The 18140-nt window shown below is 39.1% G+C and overlaps 3 protein-coding genes across 5 annotated transcripts in view; 1 reads left to right on the plus strand and 2 right to left on the minus strand.

Moving 5' to 3' along the window:
• Positions 1-710: 710 nt before the first annotated feature.
• Positions 711-3948, minus strand: LOC105676885 (Golgi to ER traffic protein 4 homolog). Its single transcript, XM_012375099.2, has 6 exons — positions 3650-3948; positions 3478-3556; positions 3018-3252; positions 2786-2924; positions 2498-2638; positions 711-2413 (listed from the first exon to the last, which is right to left on the minus strand). The coding sequence occupies exons 1-6, from the start codon at positions 3760-3762 to the stop codon at positions 2164-2166; spliced, it is 957 nt and encodes a 318-aa protein (XP_012230522.1). The 5' UTR covers positions 3763-3948; the 3' UTR covers positions 711-2163.
• An 850-nt stretch (positions 3949-4798) lies between these two features.
• On the plus strand, positions 4799-11422 carry LOC105676888 (uncharacterized). Of its 2 annotated transcripts, none has more exons than XM_067357329.1 (7): positions 4799-4978; positions 5641-5883; positions 5969-6353; positions 6468-6858; positions 6950-7072; positions 7214-7346; positions 7438-11422. In XM_067357329.1, the coding sequence occupies exons 2-7, from the start codon at positions 5642-5644 to the stop codon at positions 7484-7486; spliced, it is 1323 nt and encodes a 440-aa protein (XP_067213430.1). In that variant the 5' UTR covers positions 4799-4978; position 5641; the 3' UTR covers positions 7487-11422. The 2 variants fall into 2 exon arrangements, with proteins under 2 accessions (XP_067213430.1, XP_067213428.1); XM_067357327.1 differs by lacking the exon at positions 4799-4978 and adding an exon at positions 5066-5305.
• Positions 9902-18140, minus strand: part of LOC105676884 (protein-L-histidine N-pros-methyltransferase) — a 50247-nt gene continuing 42008 nt past the window's right edge. For both annotated transcript variants that reach the window (XM_012375097.2, XM_012375096.2), the window contains exons 3-4: positions 13846-14058; positions 9902-11947 (exon numbers count right to left, since the gene is read on the minus strand). In XM_012375097.2, the coding sequence (XP_012230520.1) occupies positions 11491-11947; positions 13846-14058 (670 nt within the window). In that variant the 3' untranslated portion in view covers positions 9902-11490. The remainder of the gene's footprint in view (positions 11948-13845; positions 14059-18140) is intronic.

Here is an 18140-nt window from a genome sequence, read left to right on the forward strand (position 1 = left end):
AATTATTATATTTTTTTGGTAATGTGTGATATCTCAAAAAGAAATGTGTATGTTCTTACTAAGCTCAGAATACAAATTTATAATACTGTGTCGGCCTATCAACATGTTTTCTCGGATTCTTGCGACACATCCTACGCGATAACCTTTCGTTATTTATTATACGTTATTTTTTCACATAACGAATACTTTATAAAAATATTTACAGGTACATAATTTTAAACTTTTAAGTTTAAAATTGTACTCTATTTGTACAACATAACACAAAATAAAACAAAATTTTAGATTTTCCGTAATTTATATTATTTTTTTATTGATGATTTTATTCATGCATTAACACTTCAGTTCTAATTGTTACTCATTTAATAAGTGAATTTGTCACTTATAAACCATTTTTACATTATCACTTGATTGATAAACAAATATTTATTTGTAGATATTTAATAACATAAAATCGTGGAAATATCCATGAATAAAAAAAAATGTCTTTTAACAATTATGTATAATATGGTTTAAAAAAAGATGACGCGCGAGTATTGACGTATCGATGTTGTACATACAAGTGGTGTATTGCGAGATAGCAAGTATCGGTTTTTTAATTAGAAACATGATAAACTTATTTGCACATTTCATTCAATTTACATACAATTATTAAATCAAGTGTTTTATCAGGGACAGAAAGAGAAAAGAGTCACTATTAGAATAATATCAGATATTTGCTATTTGTTATTATATTTTTCAAGTAATTTATACAAATGTAAGACCTAAATTAATTCTTTAAAATACTAATCCTGCATTTCCACACGTGATCTGACTGATGTAATGTTTATGTACAGAGTATCCACTTTTAGAAACATACATTCTAAAATCTTAATGCGAGACCTAATTCAAAAATTTGACTCTCTGCCATTGAATATTGTATAATTAATTTCTTGAAAAAAATTAATTAAAAAGTGTAGAATTATTATGTGCGACGGATATAAACAATGACGCGATTCAGTTATACATATTCGTAAAATACAATAACTTTGACAATTATAATTATGTATTACTATTAATATCAATAAAAATAGCATATGATAGAAAATCAAAGGATACTCGATGTACTTACACGGTTTCTATATTCATTACAAAGTTAAATTTATTAGCTGAATGCTTATGCTTCCATTTCATTTTTAGTACACAGCAATGTTATATTTTTATTAATTAATACTGTAAAGAATTTTTTCTCATTACATGATAATTGATCATTTTATTTCCTTAACTAAACATCTGTATAAGTGTTTGCTTCTTTCTAGAGCTTTAAATAATCATGTCATATCAGTGTAGAATTCGATAAATAAATATATCGCTTGTTGTTCCAAGTATAATTTATTTTCTCGATGCGGAGCAACAAGCAATCTTCGTTAAGAATTCTTTTTATCGAAAGCTATAATTACGTGATACTCATTTGTCTCACGCATTTTAGTTTATATAAAATAAATCTTTGATCCAGCAGTTACACGCAGGTATACATTGATGTGATTATATGCATGGTATACAGGTTGTAGCTAATGGCAAGGATTTTATTCAAAGTCTAAGTAGAGTTGCTGAATTCATAACAGCATATACAAAGTAGATAACTTGCCGTGAACATTGACTACTGAAAAGTCAACTCGTTTTTTTTTTTTGGCTCTTCTCTCGCTTCGCGAAATGTTATATTTAATTAAAGTTCGAATTATTTGGAAATCTTACACATCTCATTATTTCTTTTAAATATCATACTCAATTTATAGACTCAGCTACTATATTATGCAAAAGTACGCACCTCATTATTGCACATCCGTATAAGTTTGATTTAATTAAAAGAAAATATAGAGTATACATAGATATGTATAAAATAATTAGCATATCTCTGCACTATTCTGAATTCAGTTTACATACAACTTTGATAAATTCCATGAGTCGTCCCACATACTTTCACATTCCAAAGATCTACATACACAGACCAGAAGTATTACTAGCTTTTTTCTTTTTTTTTTTAAATTTCACTTTTAGTTATAATGTTCACAATTTGAAAATTTATTATTGAACAACACAGTTGGCAAAAGTATTTGGGTCGAGAAATAATATATAAAAAATTCCATATATTTAGCGTCACACTGCACAGTGTTGTCTCACCTTTAATCAATCAAGTTCTTGGGCAGCATGCGAGGTCGAGGCGGTATTTCGTTGTTCATCATCCGAATCATCGTCCTCCAGGCCATTGAAGAAAGATTGCAACAATGAGCCGAATAATCCTTGATTACGTGGACGCGGAGGTGGAATATTGAAAAAGAGTTGGCCTATTTTGTCTAAGTACTGTCGATAACATGGATCTCTATTTAAGGATATCTGGTACTGTTCGCAAAGAATTGTAAACATTGCTAGTTTACCACTGTAAAAAATCAGATCAAGGAGAAAAATGTAAGATATGTTTGTACAATCAGAAGTAGTTCGAACATTACAGAATGCAACGTACCTGTCAATTGTTTTGAGAAGAAAAAACAAGAAGTTTAACAAAGGAAGAAGATATGGGGGGCCACTATTTATTTTTGGATGCCTTGAAGTATAAGAATTGAAGGCCTCTTGTGCCGTTGCTTTGTTTTGTAAACAAAGATATCTGCAATAAAGTCATGATATATAAAGTGTTAAATAAAATATTTTACAATCTTTTACACTATTATACGTTTCTTGTTCCTTTTACTATATTATTTCGCAGTGGTATATATTTGTAGGATTAAAATAGCAAAAAAATCAACATGCGTACTGTAAAACTGCTTGAGCTATGAAGAGATCTATTTCGTTCACATATCCACGTTGTTCATGAAGTTCAACCAACATGGCTGCACATCCGGAACCATCTCTACTATGTATAAAGTGTTGTCTTGCCATTATATAATTCTTTTCTAATAAAACAAGAAAAAAGGTAAGTTTATAAGTATACATGTAGCATGCGCAAGATTTGAGACTTGTGTCTCTAAAATTTCTTAAGCAATTACCTCTCCAAAAGACTTGAGCCACCTTTTGATGTAAATCTGGATGACCAGTTTTATAATCTGTACCCTTTGTACTCCATTTAAGTGCTGATTGCACAAACATTTCCCTCTCTGGAGAAGTAGGGCTCATTAAGCTAAACAAGCTTGTAATCTTCTCAAAGAAGCTTTGCGTGGGTTCCGTCCCAGATTGTGTTAAGACATTAATAAATAAAATTCCTAAGTCGGCTCCACTTGCATGCTACAATCAATGTATGATTACTATGTAAAATCATAACATTATTTTGTTTCCCTCTCCTATTAATCACGTTCAAAATATTATATAATTTATTAAATATGATTATTTAAAAGCACAACTACGTATAAATGTACAAAATCCTTGTTGAAAATTCTAATATAATCATTTTTTTTAAATGTGAAAATCTTTCGGGTAAAACACTACGACACTTGGACAATTTGGACATACCTGTTCATGCTGTAATAAAAGCATCGATCCATTGTATAGCAATTCCAAAAGCTCCGAATATTTTCTCTGGCCGAGATATCTGTAAAACAGAAGATGAGGTTAGATCGACAGGAGGACTATGCGAGCGGAAGCACGCTTTGACGACGCGCGGCGATCGGTTCAGCTGGCTTACCTGAAATACAAAGTTCTGTACATCTGATGGGCTTCATAATAATTTTCCGAGTTTATCGACGCCTCCAATTTCGCTAAAACTCGCTGAACACCGTGACTGTACCGCGAGGCCATGTTTACACTATTTGTGAGCTCGTGCTTTTACACGCACACTGTTGGCATCAGTGTGCGACCCTGCGATCCACATGTGTAATTCAAGTTCGAAAGCCGCACATGCCAATGATGAGAGTGATATGCATATATACATACAATGTTCGTGAGTGATTAGGAAATAATATGCGTTTAATAAAATCGCGACGCCGCGCGGCGTCGAACTAGAAACGAACAGTCATCGTTCCATCGTCGTCTTTTAATTGCATGCGCGGTAGATACGAACATCCGTTCGTCGCGTGACCAACTATTTTAGTACTCGTATATTTCGGTATTTTATCGATTGGCTCCGTATCTCATCGTATCTACTATATATTAGGCTATTATCGAGTTCACAACAATGGCACCGTGTATTTAAGGTTCATACTGTGTGCTTAGGGAGATAATCAAGTTAATGAATATATGGTAATCAAATTGATTGGCATAAATAATGTATATCACAATAGCATAATAAAATATTGATCGATTCTTGTTGCAGATTATCGTATTATTTCATATTATAATAAATGAAGAAGATATTTTGAACACTTGGGGAAAAGTTCCTGTAGAAAAATCTGTCAGCAAAAAGAAAGAGAAAAGGAATAAATGCTTTCCGAAAGGCTAACAATTGCATTTTCTTTGAATGCAAAGAAAGCTCGTCCCGGCGTATTACACGACGTACATTCGCAGAGCTACTCGCGAGGTTCAACGACCGCGCGCGATTTTCGGAGTCGCGGCGTGCGCGAATAAACGCGGCGCGTTCGGCGCCGGTCTAATTCGTCGTACGCCGTGGCGTGCCGTGCCGGGCCGCGGCGTAATATATCAATTGCAAAAAGTAATATTGATAAATGCGCAAAGTGGCGTCGCGTAAGCGCAGCCAGGTCGACCGTGTACGCATATACACACACACAAAACCGCGGGGACACGACATACCCCGACCGCGCGCACGCAGCACGCACACACACAAACAGCATGCATACGGTCGAAAAGCGCGTAGAATGCGGTGCGCCCCTGGCGGCGGACCGTGCAAGCGACCCTCACGGAAATAATTATCGCGATTTATGTTATTTGCAAATGTGATCCGGGGGCTTAATTAATTAGGCGATGTCGAGTAGCGGCGATTAGCGGCGACGGACGGGCTCCCAGGGCTACCCGGCTTCGCCGTGAGTGGAGTGCAACAACGGTGGCCGCTGGCACCGGGGTGAGTGCACGTCTGAGAGAGGTATATACGTTCGCGTTCGGCGGTTCCCCCCGCGCGTTGTCGGAAGGGGGGCGGTGGCTCGCTCGCACGCTCCGCTCCGCGGCCGAGCACTTTTTTATCGGTTCCGCCGACTCGCTTCGGCTCGCTCGGCGATAACAATGGCCGTATGCTGTGTATGCTCGGCGTCGCTCGCGACAGGCCGAGGGCAAACGGTCACCGGAGCCACCGCCGCCAACCGCCGCGACGATGCCGACGGGTGCGACTCGCCCGAGCATCGCCGCGCATTCGGCAATCTCAACCAGCGAGACGAATGACTGTCGTGGTCAAGTATGTGCTCGACGTACGGCGATAATCTACGGGGCAACGTCCTCGATGATGATACCCTCTGACGTTTATCGGCGTGAGCCTTATGATTCTCTCGCGACTCGTGCGTGATAATGGATGAATGAAATTATCGAGGCGCGTGTCGATCGCTGGCTATCAATATATCTTTATTTGTGTGTTGTTGTTTTTTTTTACTCATTGTACGTACTGATACTGTACGTCTGATATGTCTGACGATCCGAATTAATGATGTTCTTTTATACCGAATGAATTTTTACAATACAATGAGATTTCTTGAGATTTGAGAGATTTATGCATCCAATTATTCATATGCACAGAATGGACCTGGCGGAAACTATGAAGAATATTGTTGCCAAAGGTATGCAAACAGAAATGGGTCCACCAAGTGGAGGATCAGGTTATCCTGCTACACCAAGCAGCGCCGGTTACGTAACGGAGAAGATGTACATGTTGTTACAAGCGTATTTGCAAAATAAGGGGTGGAATCCTAGTATGGAGCTGTTGCAATGTTTTTCTGAATTCAAGGATGCCTCCATGATGCCAAGCGCTGCTTATTTGCAGTAAGTATAATGCTATTCTGCAATTGAACGCAACTTATTTCTATTCAATCCACAAGCGTCAACTCCTCTTTCCTTTCCTTTGCAGGATGATGGCTTCCAGAGTTGCATTGGATTCGCAGGGAAGACTAGTCCTGAGAGAGAACGGAAAGATAATACTTCCCTATGAACACTTTGCCAATGCTGTAATGTTAAAACATATGAATGGGCCACATGGTTTACACTTGGGCTTGGAGGGTACAGTTAGAGCAGTCATGGAATCTTACACCATCGGAAGAGAATGCTTTGGAATGGAGAAGGAATTCATCATAGAAGTTGTGCAGAACTGCCCCAATCCTGCGTGTCGTTATTACAAAAATCAGCTGGAACTCACTCAGAAGATGGGTCACATGGCGCCGACCTACATCCAAGAAAACGAAGCAACTGCATCTCTTCTGCGCACCGGGTTTCCTCATAGCACAGATTTCCAGGCGGTGAGTAAAGTTTTATGTGCGCACTTGCTGCCTTTTGCTTATTATTACTGTATAAACTGACATAACTAAGTTTTTCTTACTCATCTTACATTTTATCGTATGTTGTATTCGTAGACACTAAGCAGTGCTAATCCAAATACACATATGGGAGGAGGATCGGCGGCTGATCTACCGGAAATGAGAGGTGCTGGCAACCAAATGAATCTTCAACGTCCTCCAAGCCGTCCATCATTAAATATTCCGCATCGGCCTGTATCGCAAGAGAAGAAAGTGGCATCCGGCAAGCAGCATTACGAATCTCTAATACCTAATATACCAATTTCCGATCACAAGTTGACGGACTTTCTACGCACCAATCTCGACAACTTGGACAATCTCACTGGACTCGGTTTAGGAAACTTACAAGGATTAGGGAACGCCAATAAGGATCTGTTGGCGCTGCACAACGGCGCATGGTCTTTAGACAATGAAAAGGGATCTCGGTCGTCATCTGCAAATTCGGAAGGTGAGAATCAGTACGCATTTGTGTCGAGCATATTTTTTCAACGTTAAAATTATCGTGAGATGTATTGATTTATTTACTTTACTGCTGTTAGGTGGTCAAGAGAAGATTGTGCGTGCTTTTGCAGAAGTGATGAAGAACATGGCGAGGATGAAAGCCTGTGTACGGCCGGCAATGTGCAAGCCGTATGGCAAACAATCCGAGGCTCTGCAAAAAAGTAATAAGAATATCTTAATTTCTATTTTCAAGCCACAAATTGTTTTCTTTTGTATTTATTGCATCGCGACACGAATTTATATAGATTGATTTTATCAAAATAGTTTACAGAGATTTTAACTCTGCTTGCTTCATATTGCAGCATTGGTTGACACAATACAGCTGGTACAATCGTTGAGAAGTTTTTTGCCGCCTCCGCATATACCAGTCTCGAGTTGGAAAAACGAAGATAAACACCGATTAGATCACACCGGCACTCCTTACTTGTCAACGTTGTGAGTGTTTTCACATAACACTGTCACATTTTGCATAACACTCCCTTTAGTTTTATCTTTTAATTAAATATCACATGTTCTTTTATAACAGAAAAGCTGGTGCGATGGAAGAATTGTGCGAGCAGCGTAAGCTAGACTGAGCGTCGTCTTCGCTTTACTCGCGACAGACCAAGTTCGTCTTTTTACGCTCTATGATGTTCTAGTCACAAGATGTTTATTGATTAGCTGGGTGTTTCGTATTTAAACAACCCGATGGATTGCTCAAAAAAAAAGTTGTTGGCATTTAGGACTTCAAATACTAAGAGACAAAATGAGTCATGCGTGGACTGTGATAAACGTGGGTAGCGAGAAAAAAAATTTATATGTAGGACTAAACTCACATCGCGTCATCTTAGGGATTCTTACTAGCTTTATTTCATCGCTGTAACGTGATTTTGTAATTGTAATTGCTCTCAAGCTGCCTATGGAGCTTATATATTCGGCGAATAATATATCGACTAATATCCCGCGTTTCTCGGATGCCGAGCGATTAAGCTGCGGCGTGAATCATTATCATGATGCGTGGTACGAACAGCATTTATATTTTTACTGTGTCGATTTAACAATTTTGCCGCTTGTGTTCCAATCTGATTACCTGATTAATAATATGTATAATGTAGGGCTTTTTTATATACTGTGTATAAAGCTGTTACATAAGCGTGTAAAACTTAAGTCGAAATGAGAAGCAAAGACTAAATTTGGCCTGGTACAAAAGCTTTTTGCTACTAATCAATGTTTAACGTTTGCGATATAGGTGCGTAAAGGATGGGATAGCAGTTTCCCTTATTATTGGTGTTATTTTGTTTTTATATGTTTTTAGCTGTTTGTTAGATATAATATATTGTTTAACTTTGAATTAACATAGGGAGTTATTCAACTAGCGAAAAAAAATTGCGGTGTTTCGATTTATGTATATATTTTCTCCAAAAAGAAGAAAAAAAAGAAAAGGTATATGTATTCGTTATTATTTATTTTTAAGGATAAGATGAGCATATATCTATTGTTACTTCTAGTACTGTTCGCCAATCGAGCACGCGTTACGAATGTTAAAAAGATTCGCGATACACTTTGTAAGCTCCATGGGCAGTGATATGCGGTGTGCACGTAAAAAAAAGTCATTGGTCAATTCATAGGTATTTTTTAAGAAACAAATTATTTCTTAATATATAAATATAAATATATCTAGTAAAGGAAAATGGAACGAAATCGTTACGTCATTAGAGGATTCTTAAGAGGATGTGATTTGCACTGACGCTCAAAGACTTTTCACCGTGCACTAAGTATTATATTGCGCAGAAACGTTTTTATTCTTGCGGGAGAAACTGCGAATAGGGGGACTGCGTTTGTGATTTCGATCAATCGCTGTGCCTCGGCGTAAAAATAAAAAAAAATAAAAAAAAAAAAAAACGGCATATCGTCAGTTGCAGGGGTAAAAATCGTTTCCCTTGCTCGATTGTTATATACGCATATAAGCGATATGGTAAAATGTTTCCTTCTTTCTCGATAATGTAAAGTTACAGGCATTGGTCTCTGAATGTAAAGAAGCGATAAAATGCCGTACGGTGCCGCGAATACACAAAGTAGTGCGCGGTACATACGAATGCCTGTGGACTGTGTTTTGTGGACTGCGTGTGTGTGTATCATTGAGAGAATGCGGAGTTTTGGCTATCAAATAGCAAAATTTTATATGAATGCGTGTTGGAGATGTCTTTCTATACATGTATCTGTTATATTTACTATACGTATGCAGCGAATGTGCCGATCGATTACCATTTTAGGAGTCGGATCTGAAAAACCGTGCAATTTAATTAATTTCTTTTCGTTCTATTCCTTTTTTTCGCAAACTATTAATTTTTTTTTGACTCTGCTTCTTCTGTTTTTTTTTATTTTGTATCTGTTTTGCATTCAGAAACATCGTGCATGCAGAGATACGATGGCAATTAACAAGCCTGGAGAATAATTCTTGACACTGATTCTTTATTTTGTTTTTCACGGATAATGATTGTTTAAACGAACGCAGATCCGGCTTCTATAGACTGCGTTTTTGTTGACATACATACATATATATATATATATATATTGACAAAGAGGTTGCTGCAATATGATTCATAATTCGACGATAACTTGTTGCACACCAAAGTATATTTCCAACAACTAGATGGACTTATTTCTCTTACGGTAGTTATTATTGCGTAAAAAGAAACAAGAGACAAACGCGTCGCCGTTTGTCTTACCGTCGTCGGTTGTGTGTGACCGACGCAATTAAGCATATCCATGACTAAGTCGCTGCAACTTATGCCAAATGTGGAAAAGGGAGCGCGGAAGTAGAATCTCGAATGGAAGAGTGGATTCGACATAGATAAGATAGAATGTCGAAATACACGAAACATTGGTTGCGTTCGAGATAAATCTATGGTCTATCTTTATAGCCTCTGCTAATCATTTGAACACAATCGTGCAATTGCTCAAAGTATGTGACGAGGAGGTCTGTGCGTTTATGTTTTGCAAAGCGAAAGTTGCAGTGCTGCAGTAAATTTATTTTCCGTTTTACATTTGCTACACATTTCATTAATGTTTTATGTTTCGTATTTTATATGTTTTATTGTGTTCTACATTAAATCATCGTCGTCGAAACCTGAAAGATTTTCTGTCACTTATTTCGTAACAGCTAATTTTGCCGCCGCAGTTATCACGGTCGATGTATCACTTCTTTGAACGCCGTTTATTATAATGTTAATCAATTTAAAAAATTATTCGGATATTTGATTCTGTAGAAAAAACAAAAACATTCTTGAAACGGAGTAAGGCATACATGGTCTGTCCCAAAAGTAATGAGACTAATTCTGGATTAATCGTTTTATTAAAAATAAGTTCAAATAAACTTAATATTTTTCAAAGTAGGATCCTTGAGCGTCAATACAGCGGTTGCAGCATTGCTGCCATTCTTTGTAGCAGCGCAGGGATTGATTTGAAATGCCTTTCAGAGCACTTGCCGCGGCTGCTTGGACTTTTTCAATTGTCCCAAAATGGTGTCCTTTCAGGCCGAATTTGAATTTCGGGAACAAAAAAAAGTCGGTCGGGACCAGGTCCGGACTGTACGGTGGGTGGGGAAGCGTTGCCACATTTTTCTTGGCCAAAAATTCCCTCACTTGAAGCGATGAGTGACTTGGCGCGTTGTAGTGGTGGAGAAACCAGGTTTTCGTATGTTCAAATCTTCCGAAATGATACAATACACATCCGATTTCGGCAGTCCCACCTTATCTGCGATTAACCTCGCACTCAAACGTCGGTCAGAGTTCAAAACAGACTTCATTTGAGTCACATTGGCAGTTCTGGACGTTGATGGACGCCCTGAGCGTTGTTCGTCCTTCGCGTCTTCTCTTCCTTCTTTGAACGCCTTGTGCCATTTGCACACTTGTGCTTTCGACAAAGTCTCGTCCCCATAGGCTTGTCTTAACATTTCAAGCGTATTTACCGAGTTTGACGCAAAATTTTATCGCGTACCGCTGCTTCAAACTGCGCTGCATTTTTAACCGTGACGCGACACTAAAACATCACGCTTTGCTGGCGATCTGAATGTTCAAACGGCTCGGAGGCAACTCAGGTTGGGTCAGACTATATACCTGACATCCCTTATCAACTGCTCTGTCCAATAGATTCATCCCCCGACCCTTCTGACTGGCCCGCCAAAAATAGTCTCATTACTTTTAAGACAGACCATGTATGTGGAAAGGAGAAAGAAAAAAGTACTGCTTTCGTTTCCGAATCTCAATATTTTATCACACCATATCTATACCATAGAGACCCTTCCCGCACCGCATTCGACAGTCACATGATAAATGATTGTAAAATGTGCACTATTGTTGATCCGTCGTTCCCTTTTTAAACTCGGATCGCTAATCGATATTCGTACACCAAACGCTAACCGCTGTGTCTGCACGTTAAGCTCGTCGTCGCTTGCCAGTATTGCTCTTCTGTATTCTCGCATAATTCTAACTCATGACAGCAATTATTAAAGTTTTTACAAGTGTGAGAAACTCGCCTTGTGTCGTTCTCTCCCCCTCCAACTCTTTCCACTCCTGTACACAGAGCCCGCACGGCTATCTCAAAAGTCCCTTCGCAACGAAACACCGTTGTCGTCCATCGTGAATTCGCAGGATCGTGTACTAATTGGTTGCGTCTCCAGCACGAAAATCACGTCGTCCAGGAAGTAGTACGATTGTCCTAGATCGCCCTCGCAGAGGTACGGCAATTTGCTCCAGACGAGGCATCGTAAACCCAGCGGAGTGAAAACACGGTCGATCAGTCCGGCTATCTGTGCCTCGAGCCCGCTTCCTCGCACCGGCAGGTACTCCGACGGCTTGTGGTTACCTCTCTCGCCAACCTCGACGTAGGGGCTGAACGGTAGCACCAAGGCGACCACCAGTCTGCCGCCGGGTGCCAGCGAGTTTCTCAGTAGTCTCAACAGGGTGTTTGGACGGTCGCAGCGATCGAGAAGATTCAGGCAGAGGATGACATTGAAAGGACCGGCTTCCAGGTGCCATCTCTCCACGTTCAGTACCCTGTAAGAGATTTTGTGTACTTTAGAAAATGTTTATATTTTGTATAATTCTAGCATATTTCACGTAGCATATACGCTTATATCTTATTTTTATTTAAATAAAGTTTACTCCTAAAAAGAGAAATGTAAATTATTTGATGATAGAGTCAAGTGAGAAAATTCCTTGCTACTCACTGATGCCAATAAAATTCAAAATTGGTTCTTATTGCAAATTTTTTATTAACATGCACATAAAATTCTACTTCAGTTTTGTGATCTTTCCGCGAACTTAGCTAATCTTTTTTCCGATTGCTCTCTAGTGGCTATTGTACAAAAAAATTAAGAATTTTTTCAAAAATATTACAAGTTGTTCTGTCAAAAGTTGAACATTTTCTCGGACAAAATAACTAATTATTTTGCAACTACTCGGGCGTGCAAATTGATAACTTTAATCCCTTGTTAATTTTACGCAAAGTAGCCGGAGGGTGCTCGGAGATGGCTCGGATTCTATAAAACGTTACGAGTCCATCGCACCCTGCGGATGCTCATTTAAAATTCGAGTGGTGACCCACGCCGAGAGGCGACTCGGCAACACCCAGATGGTGATGCCCGCTCCGCTCCGGGTGTAAAACCACCGTAAATTTCTACTCCAATCAATTCGGCGCAATAAACTTGTTAGTGGCGCACCGTGCGGAGGATATTATGTATCGACACGAGCGTCGACAAGTGCCGCTTTATGCGTCGTCGGCCGCAGCCTGCTGATCAATTATCTTATCTCACTTTATAATGAAGCCCAACCCATGAAGTTTTTAAGACAACCATAATAATACTGCTTGTAACGGCCCCGCAATTCGATCGAGAACAACGCACATAATTGCGCGCGCGCTCACATTATCGGAGATCCATCTGTATCGAGTGACCGCGATTGTGTATATTGGATCTCTTACTGATAGAATTTGCGTCACATTAATTACGTCGCGTAAATTGAATACACTAATTCTTTTGTCAATTATATTTTTGCATAGAAAAAAATCAATTTCGATAAGAAAATTGATTGCAAGCCCATTAGAAAGTTCATTAACTGAAGATGTAGCGATTCAAGGATCTCATTCAATGATAAAAATAGATACAGACGATGCAGAGATTTTAATAAGTTTCTCAGAATTGAAACTATTAAAGAGAATTGAAAAACGTGGCATTTTTAACTGTGATGAAGATAAAATACCCGCCGCGTGAATCTACCGAGTATGTGTCGCCGTTACGAGAAAATGCAAATACACGTTCAAGGAGCGGGGATTCCACCGCCCACCTTTGGCCGTTCGTATTCGATTCGAAGAATGTAATCTGTTTCACGTTCTTGCATATGCGACTCCACGTTCACAAGGGAGCTTTGTAGTTGAAAAATTCCCGCCAAGTCAGTGGGGATTCTTCTCGGAATATTCAGATCGGACAATCTTTGCATACATAATAATAATCTTTGATTTCGAAAGCATATATTTTATTATTTGGGTTTCTCAAAAACGTCGTCGAAGTTTTAGAGGAATTAAATTATATGTCATGTTTTATATATAAATTTTTTTTATAAGTCTTGTAAAACCAGTTTCGGTATTAGTTTTTAAAAAGTAAACGGATGACTGAAATAATGTGCTAAAAAATTAATTTTAGGAGTTTTAAAGTTAGAAATAAAATCATAACAAATAAGAAAAAAAAGGAATTTTTATTACGATTACACATCGACTTTTTATCGAAACAATTTATCGTCATTATTGTAATAAAAGATTTGTGTACAACAAACACGATATTTTTAATTTAATTCTAAACTTTGATAGTGTTTTCTTACAATCAAACAACAACAATATATTTAACAAATTAGATCGTGAAAGATAAAAAATTCACCGTTGCTTGAGGGAATTTACATACGTGAATTTTCTCTTCGCAAGAGCCCATCTCATGGGGGGTGAGATATCCGTGGCGTACACCTTCTCGAAGAGATGCGCCACGTGGGCGGTGGTTGCGCCATCACCTGCCCCGAGGTCCACCAAGGAATGCCAGGGGCCGGTGAAGCCGCTTGCGTCCATTAGCTTTTGAAATTGCTCGCTGGAGAATACGTGCATGGAGCCGCGGCCCAGCAACCTGCAAATAATTTTCGTTACAAGACAGCTCGGACAGAAGTGGAGTGTCTTATAAAATAATATATCCACATGTATAATAAAAAAATATTCTTTCAATTTTGAACAATAATTTGTACTTATAATTACATTTTCAAATTTTTAACTATATATATTTATATGAAAAATATGATATTATATAAAGATTGAAAGACTGATAAGTATTAATAAAGATACGGTAAGATAATGAGCTAAAAATTATACTAAAATAATTGTTATTAGAGTTGAATGTATGAAAATTATTCTTCACACACGTGTTGAAAAATGCTTGAACAAAAAGTTCAGCTGGTTTCGCTTTAGGCTCGCCGATTGATGAAGGCTGCGCTTTTAGCGTATCATTAAGCAATCATTATTTTTACTGCATATTACTGATCGATAATGTATCTTTATTTCGCCATGAAACTTTACGAGCTCGAAGTTCGGACTTAATTAGGTTCGTTATGAGGCGCATAATCATCGGGTATCTGCGCGTGTCCCCGTTTACATTCTGTCGCACAACACATTGGAAAAAAACATATTCATATTCGAGAAATCGAAGAAAGTAGGTTGAGAATTGTTGAGTAAGGCACATTAATACCAATAATGTAAGTTTTGCATAGAATAAAGTAATTCTGACGGAAATATACACTCACCCGAAAAAAAAGCGGTACACTGAAAATGTGGGAAAAATTCATCAAATTTCAACTAACGATAACTTCGTAAATAATAAAGATAGAAAGTTCTATAAAATATGGAAATGAAGCTAAAAATCTCTACTTTAAGAATCAATTTATTTCAATGTTGCAAAATAAATTTATTGAAAATGGCGGATGACAAAGCGCGAGCATGCAAAATTGAAAAATAATGGTTCGAGTTTGCGACGGTGCACGGTATAAACAAAAAATTGTAGCTTATTGGGATCAAAAGCGTACGAAAGTACAGAGTCTCCTCTTTAAAATGCTTTTTTATGCATCTTGATACGATGATTTTTCGCCAATAAGCTACAATTTTTTGTTTATACCGTGCACCGTCGCAAACTCGAACCATTATTTTTCAATTTTGCATGCTCGCGCTTTGTCATCCGCCATTTTCAATAAATTTATTTTGCAACATTGAAATAAATTGATTCTTAAAGTAGAGATTTTTAGCTTCATTTCCATATTTTATAGAACTTTCTATCTTTATTATTTACGAAGTTATCGTCAGTTGAAATTTGATGAATTTTTCCCACATTTTCAGTGTACCGCTTTTTTTTCGGGTGAGTGTATGATTATTCAAAAGCCAATAATTGTATTAACAACGAAAGTTTACGTAAAAGAAAAAAATTGCTGTAACGCGACATATAAAGTTTGTACTTTTTGGGATAAAAATTTATTGAAGCAACGAGAATTTATGTCAACAAATTTTTAAAACTACGTCACATTTTTAAGACTACGTCACATTTTTAAGACTACGTAATGTATATTTTAAAATATTAGAATTATGCCTCCTAAAATTTCTTCTTTTAAAAAATAAATAATAAAAAATTCATTAATCAATTTGTTTCTCAGTAATTTCTTCTCTGTCGTTCCAATACATAATTGCACTTTGCATTTACAGTTCGGCGCACTTCGATCTTACATATTAAGTTCATATTTATATTACAAACTTTTTTTGGACTTATGTTCTTTTGCATTTTACGTACAGAGCATCGGGACAGGCTTCGCTTTTGCGGTTCTTCGCAATCGATCGATCGAAGGAGCACCTGCATATAGAAATCGAATCCTCGAGGCATCTCCGCGACAGAGCAAGTTGCCCGGCAGAATTCATCGATGTTACCAAAGAGAGAAAGAAAGTAATAGAAAGGCAGAGAGAAGAGACGAGAAGTTGGTTGGATGATGGTTGGTTTTCACTCCGTTCTATAGCTTTTCTTACGCTACACGCGGAAGACATCGCGAGGAAAAAGGGGACGGATTCATTTGAAAACACACCGGAGACGTCGCGACGTTGCGCGCGGCTGTACGGCGATCCATCAATGCCGTGAAACGCAGGATTTTGATTGTGAATTCGGTTATCCCGGCGTTATAAATAAGGCGATGGTAGTCCGGAGAAGCTTGCCTCCCTTCCCTCCCGCCCGTATTTCTCGTCCGATTCCGATTTCTTCTTCCTTTTCTCTTTCTTTCTTTTCCTCGTCGCTCTTCCCTTTCCTTCTTCCGCGCCGCTCGGCTACGGCCGGTGCCATCAATTAACGAGCACCTTCTGGTCCCATTGAATAATAAACAAGAACAAGAAAGAGAGGGAAGAAGGACGAGAGAACGTGGCGTGAAGAACAGAGACGAGGAAGGAAAAAAAAAGAGGGAGAGGACGCGCGGACCCGGTTGGCGCATTGTTCGTAGTATCGTTCGACTTCTCTACCTTGTTCCCTCTTTCTGCGGATCCTTAAGTCATCCTTCTCCCCCCCCCCCCTTCATGTCTCTCCTACCTTCCCGTCCTCAAAATTCACCTTTGTATGTCGCATATGTTCTTTCTCGCTCTCTCATTCCTAATTTCTCAACTCATTTTTCTCTTCCTTATCTCCCCCCCTTTCCAATCTTTCTCTCTCTCTCTCTCCCGCCCTCTTTATTCTCTGTCATTCTTTTTTGTATATGTATTCTCTCCTTTTCTGGACTTGTTTCCATTGTCAGCCACTAGCACCACCACCTCGGTACGTCGTTGCAGCCTCCGTCGCAAGCCTCCGAACGGAAAAGGGAGAAAAGTAGGGAGAACGAGAGAAGGGAGGAGAAAAGGAGAAACAGAGAGAGAGAGGAAGACAGCAGGGAGGGAGCTCCGTCACGCACACGCGTGCGTGTGGCCGCGGTGATATATACGCGTGGGTCCACAAATCGGCCGCGGATCGCAACGGCTTCGTCGGCGGCGCGAGCGACAATTAATTCGCCGCTTTTGCTCCGCCGGTTCCTCTTCTCCCCCCCCCCCCACCCCCTGGGTGCGCCCATTGTATGCGCATACCCCGCTCACATACAGCCCTCTCCCTCCTCGTTTCTCCGTCTTTCTTCCCTCTCTTTCAGTTGACCGTGATTCCGAACTTCCTCCCGTGTTCCCCCCCCCTCCCCCCCCCTCTTCGGCCTTTCCTCTCTCAGTCTATCTGTTGAGCTTTATCTTGCACGTTCTGTTTTATCGGATCACCACGGTCCCTTTTGTCTCGCTCGGCCTGTAAAAGCGCAGCTTTAATTTAGGCCCGGCGTCACGCGGTCTAGCTACGCAGCCGCATCCGGTCTTCAAAAGAATTAATCGGAAAACGCGGAGCAATTATATCTGGAGGCACAAAACGGCCGAGATTCAATCACGCCAGTCTCAATCAATGTCGGAAGCTTGTAAGAAAATTTCTCTATGAATTGCGAATAAAAAAAAATAAATTAGAATTTCTACTCTCATTCGTTAGATACGCAACAAGTTAAATTTGACATTAATGTAATTGATTTAATTCCACAATTTATTTCCTTCTTCAATTCTTAATTCTATTTTTATTTTCAAAGTGTCGTCGGCAGAAGATCGATCGATCAATGTTCTATGAAATGTTTTTATGAAAAAGCTTTATTATCGGATTCGAGAAAACTGATATAGTTGCTCAAAAATAACAATTATGAATTTTTCGCTCATTAGTATTCGAAACGCGCAATCTATCCACGTTTATCCACGTAACGTTGATGGTAAAATCGGTTTAGGAAATGATACGGATCCCACAGACATTGATAGCCTATTCGCCAGCGGCGAGGATAGGATAGCGCCGTGTACGACCGATAAGGATCGTCCCGCAGGACGATTATTTACAATTTCAGCCACCCACTCTCGGGATGCCCGGGTGGTGCTTCAATTTTTGTCGCCGAGCCGGTGATACTGTCGGAGGAAGAGAGAGAGAGAGAGAGAGAGAGAGAGAGTTTTTATCGGAGTGCGGGGAGAGAGGGCCCTCTCGTTCGCGCGGAAGCCTCACGGTCGTAAAATAGCCCAGAGGGCGAGCAAGAGCGAGCGAGCAAACAAGTAGTGTTAAAGAGACGCTCGACGGAGAGGATCGTTTACCTAATAATAGCAATA

This window comes from Linepithema humile, chromosome 6 (assembly GCF_040581485.1).
Source record: "Linepithema humile isolate Giens D197 chromosome 6, Lhum_UNIL_v1.0, whole genome shotgun sequence".
Classification (NCBI taxonomy): Eukaryota; Metazoa; Arthropoda; class Insecta; order Hymenoptera; family Formicidae; genus Linepithema; species Linepithema humile.